Source organism: Oculina patagonica, chromosome 3 (genome assembly GCF_052425735.1).
Source record: "Oculina patagonica isolate OP01 chromosome 3, crgOcupat, whole genome shotgun sequence".
Lineage (NCBI taxonomy): Eukaryota > Metazoa > Cnidaria > Anthozoa > Scleractinia > Oculinidae > Oculina > Oculina patagonica.
The window spans coordinates 11,457,125-11,473,776 of NC_135760.1; the positions used below are offsets into that span (position 1 = coordinate 11,457,125).

The following is a 16,652-nucleotide window of genomic DNA, read 5'->3' on the forward strand; positions in this document are numbered from 1 at the left end:
CTGTTGGGATGCCATGGGTTGGGCTATTTGTGTATGGCGGCCCACGGAGTCACTTTTTTGCACAAAAAAAATACGTGCATTTTGATACATCAGAACTGTTTTATTCAATACAAAAATTTCTTCGTTATTTATTGAAAAACAAAAAACTAATTCAATTATCAAAATGTCACAAAATGGCACGTTCTTATTCTGTTTAAAGCGGTCATTTTGTTGCTAGCTTTGTAGAAACCGTAACGTGTTACTTTTGTTTGTTAGGGAATACTTTTGGCTTTTTGCCAAACACTGTAACATGATACCGTTGTTTTTCTCACTTTTGTAACATGATACCTTTGTTTTTTTAAACGAACGTAACACGATACCCTTGTTTTTCTCGAAAAAGCCACGTCTCCATAAAGTCATTGAACGAAAAGTACTGTAAAAAGCGAAGTAATTCGAATCAAATAAAAAACAATCTCTTCGGGAAAGTTCTTTAAAGGGCAGTACACCTAGAGAATTTGTTTCCTGTCAGAACTGTTCAACAAAGATTTTGGTTCATTCACAACGTAAATTTTATTCAATAAACAAGAACTAATTGAGTTTTCAAGTTGTCACGGAATGGTACGCTAGCTCTTATTCTGTTTTAGCTATCGATCGAAGTTGCTTTGAACAGCAAAGTACATACTTGTACCGGTTCATTAAATGTTTGAACGAGATGTTTTACAGTTGATTTCAGTTTACTTTGGCCGCCCGCTTTGCGAAGTTTGTTGGGAAATTGGAAACTTTGTTTCGAACTTCGGCTCAACTGAACTTTCCAAGTTTGGTAGTTGAGGAGAAACAAGACATGTTGCTCGAAAGTCATGGCGATTCCTGAACTCGAAGATTTTAGAACTTGTCAAGGAAAGTTGAAGTAGCTTGAAGTGCAAGACGTTTTGCATCAGCGATCACGCAAGTGATTTGCCGATAAATAAATTTTATGCATGTAGAAATTTGCTCAAATGTTAATCCAATTTCCCAACGAACTTCGCAAAGCGGGCGGCAAAAGAAATGACAGCATTATTCTTGAAATCTGCTTTGAGCAAATGTTTTATGTAATTTTTACTACGGTCAGGAAAGCTAGCCTCCCCAAACGTACGCTCGAATAAGACGAAAAACAAGTTAGTGTTGGGCCTTTTGCTCACGGCGTGTGCGTTGTAAGCAGGCGAGCGTTAAGAAAAATGTTTTTAATCCAGGGTTAATTCACAACTCACCGATTCCGCCTCCTTCTAATTATCTAAAATCTTCGAACGAAATCGCTCACAACAACTGTGTCAGATTGCTTCGCCTTTATAAACTGCAATTTGATTGGTTCTGATAGTACCTGAAATCTGATTGGTGTGACAAGCACACATACTTCACTGACCCACTGACTGATTACAGGGACACGACGACTAAGAGCTATTTTTGAAAAAATAACTCAAAAAGCAAACTCAGTACACGACTAAAACACGGGACATGAATTATGACTTGGTTTTTCGAAGACTCGTGTATTTCTTCAGTCTCTTTACCGAAGCTTTTTAATGAATTCTCGTGTGTCTTGATCTTTTGCTATCGAATCGTGGAAATGCTTTTGTATACAAAAACCCTTCAAATCGTTCAAATTTGCCATTTTGATGAAATAAACAAATGAGGTAAATTTACGTTTTTTGAGTTTAATGTTGATTACACGCAATTTTTTTTACAACAATAACACCCGTTCCATATTTTTAGACATTTCTTTTTATTCCATAACTAAGAACATTCTCGCGCGCTCATTGGTCGAAAGTTATGGTCCACGAGAGTTTATAGTTCACCACTAACTTTTAAAAATAGGTCCGCAATGCGTACGTGTGCCTAGGGCTGAAAGCCACTTGTGATTGTAGAAATTGGAAGTCTCCCTCGTACCTCTAATTTGCTTTAAAATATGCGCGGATATTTGTTCGTGTACAGGATTGCTTGGTTAAGAAGCATAACAAATGATTGGTTAATGATTGCCCTTGGTTGTTACCTAAACAATCCTACAAAATTGCTCAGTCAGCTTAAAGTATCTGGAGTGTGGAACTGAGTGTAATGATTATATGTAATTTGTAATAACAAATATTTCAATAAAGTAGACTGTTTCCCAACGTTGTGCCATATCTTTATTAGGCAATAAGAATGATAAACCTAGTATAATGGTAACAAATGATTATTTATGAAATAAATGATCATATAACAGCAATGGTATATGTAAATGTAGTCGAGAACAGAACAGAATGACAGGAACAGCATGAAATAAGTACATGCTGCTGAAATAATGTACGTCTTTGATGGCAAAAACTGAGAATTAGGCAATAAAAATAATAAAATACGAGTATGATACTGAGAAATTATGATCATAACAGGAATGTTTCTTAAAGAACACAACAAAAATAACAGTAACCAAACAAAGTAAATTAATGCTGCCGAAACAACAGTGAATCAAGACACATAAAAACTATGGTACATGTAACAATAACAGGCAGTCGAAGACTGCGTGAGGATGCTGGTAGTGGTATAAAGATATTTTAAAGCAGTGACAGAAACGATCAGAAGACCGTGGTACAAAAAACTCAAAACTTTTAGCGCACCCACCCTCAGTTAACAAAATTTCTTCACCTACAAATATCTCAAAATGAATTGCTGTATTTTATCGAATTTGAATCAGTTCTCCCGAAACTTCGCGATTTTATTAAATTCAACATGGCGAATGCAATCTATTTATGTACCCTATTAAAAATGACATTCTGACCGCGAATAGTGTTAATTTCTGACTTTTGTGGCCTTGATGGAGAAAGTCAGTAACTCAGGTAATTCGAGATGAAATTATTTACGAAACACAGCAGTGTGTTTGAGCAGCGTGAAGCAGCGTAAAATTGGCTTAAAATCGTCCCTTGAACTCGACTCACGATACTTTCAATTGCTTCCATTTAACCTTCAATAAAAAAAAACTCAATTTCCTTTTTGAAGCACTGTAATAATTCTCAATTCAAAACAAAAAGCGGCTTACCTGAAAGTAAATAACACAAGACGTACGGCTCGCCGTAAAGATGCTTATCGGCTATAACTTTTGTCTTAAATCTTATTAATAAGTTTATATATGTTGCCTAAAATTTCGAACTTTTAAGTTTAAGAGATATAGAAAAATCAAAGAAACTTGAAAGAAATTCTGTTTCAGATTTATTTTCATTCATATCAAGATAAGGAATGTATTTAAAACCGACAAAATAGCGAAAACTTGAAAGACGTGAGATTCCGCTACACAAGCAAATGTTTTGAATTTTGGCTGCTCGCGGCGGCTTTTAATAACCGATTCTTCCAAAAATTCCATCAAAATTCGAAGCAACACTGTACATTACCATTTTGCTTTGTAAAGTGTTCAGAATCCGCACAAAGTCCACGATTACGGCGGTGTCACACTTGATATTGGTTAAGAAGCTCTGAATAGCATCGTTGAAAGCAGTGTACGTAACCATCTTATCCCCAATCTTCATGAGTAGTTGAGAGGAATTTCGCGGTGATCTTCCACGAACCTTCGTCTTTCTTTTTCCCGAACTGAAATTATCTTCAACGAAAATACAGCACCTTTCGAAGAATACAGCAATACACCTCTACAAGTTTTACCAGATCGAACGAGCGGGTCGACGTATCGCTGACGCAATGACGAAATGCTCTGTTCTGATTGGATCGATTGACAATTCTATTGTTAACAAGAATATCTTCCATCACAAAGTGGTTCGATCACATATTGCCTAGGGGCTAGGCGGCCTAGGCCCTAGGCACAAAAATTAAACGAGATAGTGTTGATTCGCGGAGAGACATTATCAGCCCATAGTGCACATCCGAGAAAGACACTCGGATGGTATGGTATCCAGAATAGGTAAATTAAATCTCTAATGAGTCAAATTACTTAAGCGATCAGCATAAGCGATCAGTAATAAATGTTGGCAAGTATGACATGAACACGATCTGTTTTGCATCCAGGCCAACCACATAACGTGTTTGAGGTCGCTGTGACGTCAGCCCATCAACGATGGCGTCCACAACTTTGTAAATGTCAGGGGAGGCATCCTTCGCAAGCTTGAGGATTCCGTTAAGGACTGCAAAGTAAAGGAAAACAGAGACTTTCTTATCAATGTCGCAAAACTGAATCGCAAGCAATCGCGCAGCTCACATGATTGTGATTTGGGGGAGGAGTGGTAGGGGGCACCATGGCTATGTGTGAACGAGGGCGTGTCGCTGGGGAGAGAATTCTTTTCAGGATCTTTCGTGCAAAAAGTTATAATATTTTCACTATTTATTTATTTGGAGTTTTTTTGTCGGAAACTGTGAATAAGGTAACGATGCAGTCATTTTCGAAAAAAAATTCCCTTTACTTTTGCCTATCAGTGGTGAGAGTTTGTTAATAGTTCTTTGAATTTGTTTAATGCTTTAGACTAGATGATAGCGTTTTGATAAACGAAATGAAATGAGTTGATAATAAAGATGGTAAATTTTAAGCTCGGTAATAAATAATTAATATAAGATGTTCAACATGACACGAGCATGGGACAAAGAAAAATTCTGAGTCCCCGACGGGAATCGAACCCATGGCCTCCCAGATACCGGTTGGGCGCTCTAAACAACTGAGCTACGAGAGACTCGTTGTGAGCTGGCCCATTTACTAGGTTGATATGTTGTTTTATGATTAATGTTGTTTTTAAAGTTTTGAAAACAGAATGTGATAACCACGGGTCCACAAAATGAGGAGTCTTGTCATAAACAGGGTCACAGAGTAAAGGGTCTGGCTTACGTTTTAACCCGAAACCTGGCGTCAGGCAAGCATTTCTCCCAGAGGAGCTAAAAAAACTCCTAGTCGCTTGATGTCGTGGAATCCGTGACAAGCTTCGGACATGTGGGCCAGTTTCACCGCGGTCAAACGTCTCAGGCAGCTTTTTTTTTTCTATTTCGGCGAATTCGTTCATATTGAAGTGTTAGTATGAGCAAGGATAGATAAAATAGTCGGCTGAGTGTAAAGATATTCCATTTAAGGTAGACAAGCCAGTGTGCTTTGACAAATGGCGCCGACTAGTCCGCATCTCGCTATTTTCAAACACGCAGAACTTTTTTAGTAAAGTTCCAAAATACTTAGTAAATCCTCGGGATACCGGTAATGTATCGAACTTTGAACTGTCAAAATTAAAACCTTATCTTTGAAGTACTTTTCTTATTTTTTGCATATTTCTGTCGTTTGACCGCGGTCGAGGGCCAGTCAGGTTTAACTCGCACGTGACTAGCCTGCAATGCACGTGTATTTTATTGCCACGAGTGCATTTTGAACAGGCGAGCGCCATCTTGGATTTGTACTCGGTAGGATTGGGGAGATGAGAAAACGCGTCCCAGAGAGTAGGAGCGAGGCTGAATGAAGAACCTCGCTCTCTCATCTCAGCCCTCTGTAGGTCTCAGCGACTCCAAGGTCAAATACGCGAACAATATCATCCACCGCTCGCCCATAATAAACGCTTACACTGCTTCACCGCGGTCAAACGTCTTAGGCAGCTTTTCTTTCTATTTTTGCGAATTTCGTTTACATTGAAAAGTTAGTATGAGCAAGGATAGATAAAATAGTTGCTGAGTGTAAACATAGTCCCATTTCCCTATGTAAACGAGTGTTGATACTTTTAAATGTTCCACATCCGAACCAAAGTGCTTTGACAAATGGCGCCAACAAGTCTGCATATCGTTATTTTTAACCACGCAGAACTTTTTTAGTAAAGCCCAAAAAAACTTAGTAAACACTCAGGATACCGGTAATGTATCGAACTTTGAACTGTGAAAGTTAAAACCTTATCTTTGAAGTACTTTTCTTGTTTTTGTGCATTTTTCTGTCGTTTGACCGCGGTCGACTACACTGCAGGCTAGCATGTGACATGTCATGTGGCTGTACCTTTTCCCCAAGAAAGCACACGGTTCTACAACAAATATTGGAGACTTACATTTATCAAAAGAATTATTATCTCCATACTCTTTCTTCACTTCCGGACTCAGGTCATTCCATAAGAGCTTTGTTGATTCAACAATGCCAGTGGGTGCTAAAATACCAGTCTTAAACGCTCCAGGTTCAAGCATGCTGACCAGCACTCCCCACGGGCTCATTTCACGTCTAAGGGCATCAGAAAATGCTTCAACTCCATATTTGGTGATACTATATGCACACAAGCTGGGATACGACAGGCGACCTGTGAGAAAGCAAAAGATAACGTTCAGTTTTTGAGTGCTTCCTTGTCATCATCATCATCATCATCACGTCTCGTCGCGCCAGTAGGCACATAAGGCCGTGAGACTACGAGCCCGACAATGGCTATGACTGTGGCTCATAGAAAACGAGGGTCAGAGTCTAATTGTTTTAGCAGAAAGGCTAAAGGATCACAGTCTTAAACCTATAATTTTATGTATTTTAAGCCAAAAATCAAGAATAATTGTTCCTTTAAAGAGCATCGCGCACGCGATCATGTCAATCAGATGAGCGGATTTCCAACAGAACACGACTGAATTTAAGTGCTATTATTATTCTACATGCGAAACCCCAGGTATTTTTTTCGAAACATTTTGGTCAATTCCTTTGGCAGATGCGCGGTTGAAACTCATTGGAGCAGCGAGAGTCATATACCCCACTTACTCGTCGAAAGGGTTATCAGTTTTTTTGGCAGTACACAAATCAAGTGGAAGCCAGATACTGAAATACATAAGTGGGTGGTAAAGGGTAATTTCGTGACCCGTGACTGGCCCTTTTTCTCCGTGAAATGTGAAATGGCTATTTTTTCCCTCGTGAATCGTGTTTTCTTGGTAGTCGTGAACCGTGATTTTCCAAAACGTTTTCTATTTTCTTTCCGTGAAGCGTGAAATTCCAATGTTAGATTTTTCGTGAATTGTGAAAGGGCAGTTTTATTTTCCTTAAAACGTGATCCTTAAAGCGTGCCTTAGAGAAACACGTCATTCAGTCTGTAAGAAAAAAAGTTAAAGGTAAACGTTTTTTAAGACTATATTTTTGTCGATAGTACACGTGCGTGAGAGTCGTGCAGGCTTGTCAACTAATTTTTACGCTTCTACTGTTACAGCCTGGGTCAACCCTGACCACATGACCAACTTGAGCCCGCAAAAACGTCGCTTAAAATGTTGCCAAAAGGTCGTCAAAACGGAACAAGTGTAACGCTCTCTGCATATCACGTATAAGCCACGGTACAAATGCCTTGGGATGCAGAACGCATTTTTCAGATTTTCTTCGAATACTAAGCAAAAAGAAATGCTCTGGAAATGATACATTTAATGGCCACAGTTTTTCTATGAAGTACATATGTCCTCGTGTTCTGTACCTTACCTGCCATACTTGACAAGTTAACAACTCTTCCCTGTGACTTTTTTATCAACGGCAGAAATGTCTTGGTGACGTCAATCATTCCCCACAAGTTGACGTCTGCCATGCGCTTCATATTGTCCAGCGGTGCCCATTCTATTGGCGCAAAAGTGGCAATTCCAGCATTGTTCACCAGTCCCCATAAACCTAAAATTTAGTTACCGTCAGTTCAGGCTCAGTGAATTTCAGGAAATTTGTAAATTTGCATTTTGCTAAGTTTTAAGAAGTTGTGGCGTATAAAAGGGCTCCCTACTCGGGAATGGAGTGGACTAAAGAGAAAGGGAATAGAAAAAGGAAACTCGGGAATGGAAGACATGGAATGGACAGGCGAGTATGGGAGGGGAACGGGAGAGGGGTCAGGAAGAAGAGAGAGAAAAAAAAATATTTAAACAGGGGGTCCATTTCAGCGTGGTGCTTTTCAATGGTTCAAGCTGTTATCGCCTTATTAAAGGAGTAAAACCGTTTTCACCGCGTCACGTGATACGTTCCCGTCCAATAGAAAACTGCATTTCAGTTTGGGTATAACAAAGTGATATATCTCAGTAGCCTGCGTGGCTGGCGTTCGAAGGGCAGGTAGAAGGGGAGTTCGAGCGTGAAGGGCTACGTCTCCCTCCCCGTCGAACGCCGGCCACGCAGGCTAAGATCTCCAGGGGGCGGGACTCCCTTAGTCTCTTTGTGGTACCTTATTGTTACTTGCGGATCTTATTTTTTAGCGATTTGGCCAAAATAAGTAACAGTAGGTAACAATAAGGTAGAGCCGGATGCTCATACTATTTTGGTTCAAAGCTTGAACCACTACAGATAGAAATTTTATAAGCCTAGAAAGCCTTACAAACGTAGAAAGAAAGATGTAAATAAATTACAGATGGCTTTCGACACACGTCTCTGAAATGAAAGAAAAATTGCATGCCCCGAGCAGGATTCGAACCCGCGTCTCCCTGTTACTAGTCAGGCGTGATATCCACTACACTATCGGGAATGACCTGTGGATTGACCGCGCTCTATCCGATACACATCAATAAGTTGCCACGTATCCAGCGTGGTTGACCCGATAGTGTAGTGGATATCACGCCTGACTAGTAACAGGGAGACGCGGGTTCGAATCCTGCTCGGGGCATGCAATTTTTCTTTCATTTCAGAGACGTGTGTCGAAAGCCATCTGTAATTTATTTACATCTTTCTTTGAACCACTACGTATTCGAAATAATGCCTGCAGGTGAAGGTGTCCCCCACCCCCTACCCCTTGGAATAAAAATGAACCTGAGTAACATGTGAGTAATGCCCGAAAAGGGAGGGTTTTGAAATATCAAATCAAATCAAACGTGTCTTACCTTGTCCAGCGGGTAGCACATTCTTCACTTGTTCAAATATATCCTTAATTTGCTGTGAGTCTGTAACATCCATCTGAAATGTTTTCAGTTTGTTGCTCGTCATCGATTTCAATTCCTGTTCTCCTTGTTTTGTCAAACAGGTAGCTAATACATTAACTCCCATCTTGTCCAAACGAATGGCGGTTTCACGACCGAAACCCGAGTCGCAACCAGTGATGAAGACATATTTCGTGTGCAAGTTTTGCACCTTTCGGCTTGCAAGAAACTTTATCACAGTTATCCACAAAACGATGAGCGTTACTGCCCCGGCAAGAAATAAAGTCGGACTCATGGTTTGGCTTCAATTGAGTTGAAGGGGGACAAACTAGTGAGCGAACCGGCAAATGATCGAGAGAACGACTGAACGAGGCGAGTTTAAACTTCTTCGGTTTCAGTGTCTTCCGTGACATGAAACATTCTATTCACGCACCAGTTGATATGAAAATTATCTTGAAATTGATCTTATTCTGACGTCAAACGTATGCACAAAAGAAAGGGAGTCAAAAGAATTTAGCCGTCTTTCCATGCACAACACTATCTCCGGGACCAAAAGATCATCTTACCACCAAAATAGCACAAGATATAAAACACACACAACTCAGAAATTCGCTTATTTATTCTGACGAAGGGTGCAATGCCCAAAACGTCAGCCCAGTGGCGGCTCTGGTAAGGAGGCGTTCAGATCAGAGTACGAGAACGAGCTCAAGCCGAGTACCGGCTGTAGCTGTACGACTTTCAATCCAGTTAAGTTCCCGGAGCCCTCACTCCTCCCTGTTACTCATCGTTGAAAAGGAAACTATTGACACGGGATGAGTGAGAAATGTGATAATTGAAAGCACAAGCAGTAGGGCTCATAACGCCCACCCCCCTTCCCCCACCCGAACGTGAGTTTGACCAAGAGAAATAAATATTCAAAGAAAGATGAGAAAAAAGACAAGGGAAAAGAGCTCGAAAAAGATGCGCCAGTGGAATCACATCTTCAACAGCCTTTCTTCTCCAGTGGTCATACTTCTTTTAACTGTTAAATTTTCCATGACGTTTCATAAACTTTTCCATGACTTTTTAAACTTTTTCATGACCCCTTATTTGAACATTTTCATGAATTTTCTTAAAAATCATCTTGATTTCTGGACGTTTTTTAACTTTTTTCTTCGCATCAAAAACACCTTCTTACTTATTTTGTGCAATCAATATAATTTTCCATGACTTTCCAGGCCTGAAAATGAAATTCTAAAAATTTACGACTTTCTAGGTTTTGATCTTGTACGAGTCCCGCTCTTCCCTCCTTTGCACACACCTGGATCCACCACTAGTCAACTTCCCAACAGGAAAATTAGAATTTTAGATTTTTGTGACTTGGTTTTAGTGTCTCCAGTTAGTGCCGATTTATGCGCTAGAATATAATAACCGTAATGATTCGATTTAGTGCCCCCTTCCGAATAAGCGCCCCCCCCCCCCCCCAATTAGAACTCGGGAACTCTATTCCAATTAGAACTTACGGAACTTTCAACAATTTGTTACTGTTACAGTTTCTGTTATTGTTAGTTATTTAAATATTTATTAAAATTTTGTTTTGAACATTTGGTTGTTTCTCAAAAAATTAAATAAGCACCCAGTCTCGAATAAGCCCCGGGCGCTAAATCGAATGATTACGATACTCTTACTTACTTAACCGCTATGGCAGTTTTGAAAAGCTGACGTTTCGAGCAAATTGTCAACTTCAAGCTTACTTACCCACAGGGTTCGCACCCTTTCTCACAATTTTCCAGGACTTTTCAAGGACTCAGATTGATTTTTTCAGGACTCCAAAATTCACATCAACTCTTTCATTCCCAAGATCTAAATATTATTTCTCCTTACTGTCTAGATCTGTACATTTCTTATTATGCTAATTCTGAGAATTCAGTTACTTGAGTTTAACAAATTTTCCAGAACTTTCCAGGACCGGCAGTCTTCCAGTCCTGGAAAGTTCCAGAATAAAATTCCAGGATTTTCCAGGTCTTCCAGGACCCGTACGAACCCTGACCTAACCTGCGATCAGGGGTTCTTTTTTTCGCAGCCGCAAAAAAGAACGTCTGATCGCAGGTTAACCCTGACCCACCGATGTAGCAATTCGATTCAATTCAACTCAAGGCTTATCAACACGACTTTGAGCAAATTTTTTATTCAAAATGAATACACTTGAAGCAATAAGAGAAGTTTAACATTTCCTCTACAGAGTGACACTGCACAATACAAAACAACTTGAACAAACACACGGCTACCATCTCATCAATAGCACAAAACCAAAAACTTCATCGGCAGCACAGTGTGTAGTCTTTTCTAAATCATTTGAAAACCCTACTGAACACATTACATCAGCATTAACCCTCCACATCTCCAAGTTGGCATTGAAATTCTCCCAACTAATTGTCATACATTTTCCCAAATTCGTGTTGGGAGAATTTAGTTGTTAGTCAAGGTGTCTTCACTAAGATTATCACTGAGTATTTGTTGTAAATGTGATGTACATGTAAGAAGTTAGCAAGCCATTGCTGGAGAAAGATGGGTTAAAGCTCTACATTCTTTATACTGTCATTTCCTGCCTTATTAATTTATAAATCCAGCAACCAGACAAAATCAACCAAGCCAATAAACCATGCCTTCCCTGCCGCTGAGAAATCTGCCAACAGGCAAGGGTAACACTTTCCTTTTTGCTTCCACGCAGGGAAGAAAAAAGCCAATCTTGCTATGCCTTTAATAAATAAAAGTACCTAGAGCAAATTTTGACATGAAATTGTAAAACATGACGAATTACACCAGGGATTTTCTCCTCTTCGCAAATCACAATGCAGAACCAAAACCAATTACAGTGCAACTACATGTGTTTGCCGACATTGTGATCACCACTGCCTCTTCTGATTGGTTCTCAGCAGCACTCAATATAAACAAAAAGAGATCAAAGGTGACACTAGCCAATGTCTACAGCACAGCCTTGCATTGAATTTGACTTTGGTTTAGCAAATGCCAGCCACTGAACATAAATTTGCTCAATTATGATACAATCTATTCTAATGCCCTTCAAACTGTCCGACAGTTAAAAATACAGCTGTCACTCAATTTTTACTACTTATTTTCTGAAGTCATGTTGGTTTTCCTACTGCATGCACAATTTAAAAACCAAGTTAGTTTGAGAAAGGAGAAGTCTTTTTAATCAGTACAAAGGGGAATCCAACAGAAACATGTAAAAAATCAATCAAAATGGGAAACCTGTATCTGATCCAAAAGGCTACAAGATTGCATTAAAATTACCACAGTTTGTTTCCAGAAAAGAAAAATAGAATTACAGCATTTTTTTTTAAATTGAATATCTAGATAACAAAAAAAAAAAACACAGAATAACATGCAGTGCTACTTATCAAGCCCAATGCATGTAACCGGCAGTATTAACAATAATAATTATTATTAACCCTGCATAACCAAATGTCTCAATTCAGGCCATTGGTAAAGATCAAGGAATTAATTCCATCAAAGCTTATAAAGTTGGGTGCATGAATGAATTTGGCCTACACTGGATTAAGCACAGTAATAACACTACAGACTTGTGCAGCTGACTATGAAGACTAAAACTAACGGCAGCTAGATGAAATGCATATTTTTAGCAATAGATATACAAATTACAATGCCAAAACTTTAGCTAGATTTGGACTTCAGAGTGTCCCTAAAATTAAACAAGTAGTTGAAATAAATGATTAGTCTGAGGGTCTCTTTTCAGCATGCTTCTTTGTGAACTCTTCTGCATTCTTCATAAACTTTTTCTTATCCTTTGTATACTCCTCAGCTAAATCTCCACGGAGTGGGTGCTCTGGTTCAGGTGTGTGTACAAGAGCCACAAGTGCTTGAATTACTGAAAAAAGGAAAAATTCAAGACTGATTCAAATTCAAGAACTGTTATTCTCAAACTCATTAATTATTCATCAAGTTTAAATAAAAAAAAATCATAACCGCGAATGAGGTTTTGGTACCTGGTCTTAACAAGCATAGATTTTTATGATTTTATTTCTCTGTTTCACCATCATTGTTCGTTGTCACCCCCTTGGGAGCATAGGGCGTCCACCAGTTTCCTCCAGCGCACACAGTTCTTTACTCCGTAGTTTATGTTTCGATTGAGAAGAAATATCAAACACCTGAGACAGTGTTTCATTGCCTATCCAAACACTTCAAATGTCGTCAAAAAACACTCTGCTGCATGTCATATTTTCAACTGTCTTCTCGGTGTTTGGGTGTCCAGATGAAACACTGTGGCTAGTGTGTGATATACTACTTGAAACCAAAGTCAATGAACTGAAAGGTGAAGTAAAGTTGAACCACTCTGTGTGACTTCCAGGTCCCAGTTGTTCAAAGGGTGGATAACGCTATCCATCGGATAAATCATTATGCAGTGGATAAGTGTTAACAAACAAACTACGCTATCCACCGGATAGTGATTTATTCTTTGGATAGCGCTATCCGCTTTTCGAACAACCGGGCCCAGGCTTTTAACCAGGAGGCCCTCCACCAGTCCAAAGAACGGCCACTTTTAGGAGATTTTCGATGGCCTGTTTTGTGCAGTCATTTACAAAGTTCTGTGCTTAATGAAACAAGTGTCTTGAACTTAAAAACTTATGCTCCTTTTTGCTCTCAAGAGTTGTTTTTAGCCTTGCTGGTGTGTTTTTCTTCTCTATTTACACTTTTTTAGCAAGTTTCCTTGCTAAGCGTTGAGTACCTTATTGTGACTAATTTCCCCGAGACTTAATTTCCGCGATTTTTTAAAAAAAGCGAAATTAAAGACCCGTGAAAATTTATTTCAAACGTTTTCTATTGTATTTTTTATGCCTATGGATAGTATCCTGTGTTCTGCATCGCTATCACTGTTCACAATACTATGTTCACAACAATTAGACTTTTTGCCCCAAATATAATTTATTATATTTGGGGCAAAAAGGTAATAAGGTAATAAGGTAATTTAAAGAAAAGATAGTTTTGTAAAATTATCATGGAAAAACAGTGGGTTAATAGTTTAATTGAAAGACGTTTACAGCTGTCAGAATCATGGAAATGACATCCAAGAGGCTTCAATTTTTTCAAAAATTTCTGGGGGGGGGGGGGCATGCCCCCCAGGCACCCCTAGGAGGATGAGACCTGTGGCTCCATCATATGTGGGCCTTTGTCCCACATTAATTTTGGACTCCCACTTTCCAAATCTTGGCTAAAAGCCTGGTGACTACTGCTCATAAGTGATCAACGCCACTATTGTGAAGCACTTGTCTTGTTGGAGTTGTGATGTTTAATACTGTAAGATAGCAGGTTAAAATTAGTCACTGTGATGAGGTTCACTGACCTTGGTCTGTCTTTGTTGCTGGCTTCCAGTTTTCAGGGCTGATGATCGGCAAACAAACTTGGCCCTTCTCATCAATATTGGGATGGTAAATCTTTGTCTTAAAAGTAATCTGAAAAATTAACAGCCAGTGGCATTAATTTCCGTTTCCGTTGATCAAGAAAAATTATCCCTTTGATTTAATACATTAACACCTTTGCCTTTCAATCCATGTTTTGATCAAATAAATTATTGTAAGTTTAAGGGTGGCAGGAGTGGTGCAGCGGTGAGAGCACTCCAGCGTCATACATGTATGTGGTTTGAGTGTGTTGTTGGTATGGTATGGTATTTTGTTTAGAGTCTTTGATGTTAGGAGTGGTTGCCCAATCTCCCGAGCCATGGGTTTATGTTAAAAATGCATGCACATTTTTTTTTCTTTGCTCCAGGGTTTTTTCTCCTGGGTCCTCCTTCCTCCAAAACCTATACTCCAAATTCCAATTTGATCTGGTCTGTGTGTCTGACTAGTAAAAATTGTAAGCAGGCTAAAAACATGATGCATGAATAAAGCTATTTATTTTTTATTTTAGGTTAATTTCCCATGAGGAAAAAAGTCTTACCTTTGGCGGCTTGAAAGGATACTCTGCAGGAAAATTAATCTCAATCTTAAAAGCACCTTTGTTGTAAGGTGGCTCAGCCTGAAAGGAACATTTCAAAATCAAGACAAATTTGGCCGTTGCTTGAGGACAAGCTATTTTCTATCAAAATCACTGCCAATCAATGGATAACAGCTAATTATAAAATACCTTATCCTTACTAATTTTCGCGCGTACTCGGGAGCCAAATTTCGCGAGTATTAATTTTTGCGATTGCAAGAAAAATTAAGGAAAAGGTGTATTAAATTTCGCGATTTTGTCAGTGTTCTCTGCATCAGTCATCAATGACTAAGGAACTACTAGAAATATACAAAGGTCTGGTTCAATGTTATTACAAGGAGCCTGCAAACAGAAACTTTGGTGACTGTACTAAAGAGGTCTCGGCCAATTTACAATAAGAAAACGGTAATAAGAGAAAGGGTGCTACCGGTAGTCAAAAACAAGATGGAGCGATAGTTGCAGTTCCAAACGCGTTATTAGTACTCGCGAAAATTAGTAAAAATGAGGTAGTTGTTTAGATAAGATGTAAAAAAATTCCAGATTTCGAAGTACACCACAAAAACCCTGGCTAATTTGCATCTATTTGATTTTAAAATGCCTCCTGTGTTCTTGTATGTTTTGCAAAGCATTTCAACATTTGAAAATGAAACTTTCTATAATTTCCAGAACATTCCACAATATTTGCAAGATTTCATTTCACCATGATGACAATTTTTTAAAACATCCCATGCTTCCTAGCATTTTATGTTCATATCCCACACTGATCAAGCTTTAGCAGTGATGTGTTGATAAAAAGTTACAGAGTTGGATCAAAACCTCATTAGGATAATTTAAAATAATATTAACCAATACAAGGTTTCACTTCAAGTATGCCCTTACACATGAAGGTTATTAACAAAATTCTTCTTGACAGACAACTACTCACTTAAAATTAACTCTAAAACATCTTGAGGTGATTTAGTCAAGGTGTACTCCATGAAAAAATAAACGGAAGTTGAACGAAAATCGCATAGTGTAAAGTACAATGCAATCCAATCTAGGAATATACCTACCGGAACGATAAAACCTTGCCAGATTAGAATATTTGATTCATCTACTTGAATTTCACGAAAAATCTTTTGTCCAGACTTTCTGATGTCTGCCAGTTCCTAGAATAAAAAACTTAAGTGAGTTCACATAGCATAATTGACGATTGGCAATTATCGAAAATCTGTGATGCAATAAATATGCAACCACAAAATGAATTCAGAATTGTACATTTCATTTCTCAAGATTACGGAATAGATGGCTGTTACTTGAAAGGAAAGCATTAGAGATCACGTTTACGTAACTACGAACTACATAAAACAGACAGCTGCAGTTTGAAATAAGGACAGAATGAGATCAGATTCAATTTTGTCAGACCAGGATTTGATCGACAATTTTAGCGACATTTTGTTTAAATAATGCACAGGTCAGCGCATTATTATCCAAAATTGTCTTGCTAAAACATCATTTGACGATTTTATTTTCGAATAGGAGCAATTCCCTGCTGTTTAAAAAAAGATTTTCACTTTAATAGATAGCCTACCTTTCCCAATCTGCGTGTAGCCGCCATGCTCGAAGGAACTTCTCGCCGGTTTATGACCAGTCCCCGCGCACGCAGCAACCTTTACCCACGATGCAATAGCGGAAGAAACGGCAATTGTTTTCCGGGTGGGGTGGAGTAGTGTATGTCATGAGGTCAATTTTTATTTTATTTTTATTTAGCATTACTCCAATAAGAGAGACAAAACAGAAAAGGAAATGGCGTCCTTTAGAGTAAAAAGGTTGTAAAATGTAGATTTTTTTCTTTAAAAAAAAATCACATTGGCCGTAACCGTAATGGAGAGACTGGAAATGAACCGGTC

At 38.8% G+C, this 16,652-nt stretch overlaps 2 protein-coding genes across 2 annotated transcripts; both read right to left on the bottom strand.

Moving 5' to 3' along the window:
- Nucleotides 1-3,801: 3,801 nt before the first annotated feature.
- Nucleotides 3,802-9,575, bottom strand: LOC144646486 (retinol dehydrogenase 7-like). The gene is made up of 4 exons (XM_078506086.1): nt 8,737-9,575; nt 7,370-7,552; nt 5,988-6,230; nt 3,802-4,112 (listed from the first exon to the last, which is right to left on the bottom strand). The coding sequence occupies exons 1-4, from the start codon at nt 9,065-9,067 to the stop codon at nt 3,931-3,933; spliced, it is 939 nt and encodes a 312-aa protein (XP_078362212.1). The 5' UTR covers nt 9,068-9,575; the 3' UTR covers nt 3,802-3,930.
- A 1,348-nt stretch (nt 9,576-10,923) lies between these two features.
- On the bottom strand, nt 10,924-16,407 carry LOC144646487 (ubiquitin-conjugating enzyme E2 L3-like). Its single transcript, XM_078506087.1, has 5 exons — nt 16,334-16,407; nt 15,816-15,911; nt 14,728-14,805; nt 14,135-14,243; nt 10,924-12,661 (listed from the first exon to the last, which is right to left on the bottom strand). The coding sequence occupies exons 1-5, from the start codon at nt 16,358-16,360 to the stop codon at nt 12,507-12,509; spliced, it is 465 nt and encodes a 154-aa protein (XP_078362213.1). The 5' UTR covers nt 16,361-16,407; the 3' UTR covers nt 10,924-12,506.
- Nucleotides 16,408-16,652: the final 245 nt, after the last annotated feature.

What these genes read in the sequence shown, in the direction of transcription:
- LOC144646487 (XM_078506087.1), bottom strand. Translation starts at nt 16,360, where the DNA reads ATGGCGGCTACACGCAGATTGGGAAAG. An exon ending in CTACACGCAGATTGGGAAAG is followed by an intron (nt 15,912 to 16,333) that starts GTAGGCTATCTA and finishes TTTTTATTCTAG; the next exon opens with GAACTGGCAGACATCAGAAA. An exon ending in GGCAAGGTTTTATCGTTCCG is followed by an intron (nt 14,806 to 15,815) that starts GTAGGTATATTC and finishes TGTTCCTTTCAG; the next exon opens with GCTGAGCCACCTTACAACAA.
- LOC144646486 (XM_078506086.1), bottom strand. Translation starts at nt 9,067, where the DNA reads ATGAGTCCGACTTTATTTCTTGCCGGGGCAGTAACGCTCATCGTTTTG. An exon ending in TAACTTGTCAAGTATGGCAG is followed by an intron (nt 6,231 to 7,369) that starts GTAAGGTACAGA and finishes GCTTTCTCACAG; the next exon opens with GTCGCCTGTCGTATCCCAGC. An exon ending in TAATAATTCTTTTGATAAAT is followed by an intron (nt 4,113 to 5,987) that starts GTAAGTCTCCAA and finishes TTTACTTTGCAG; the next exon opens with TCCTTAACGGAATCCTCAAG.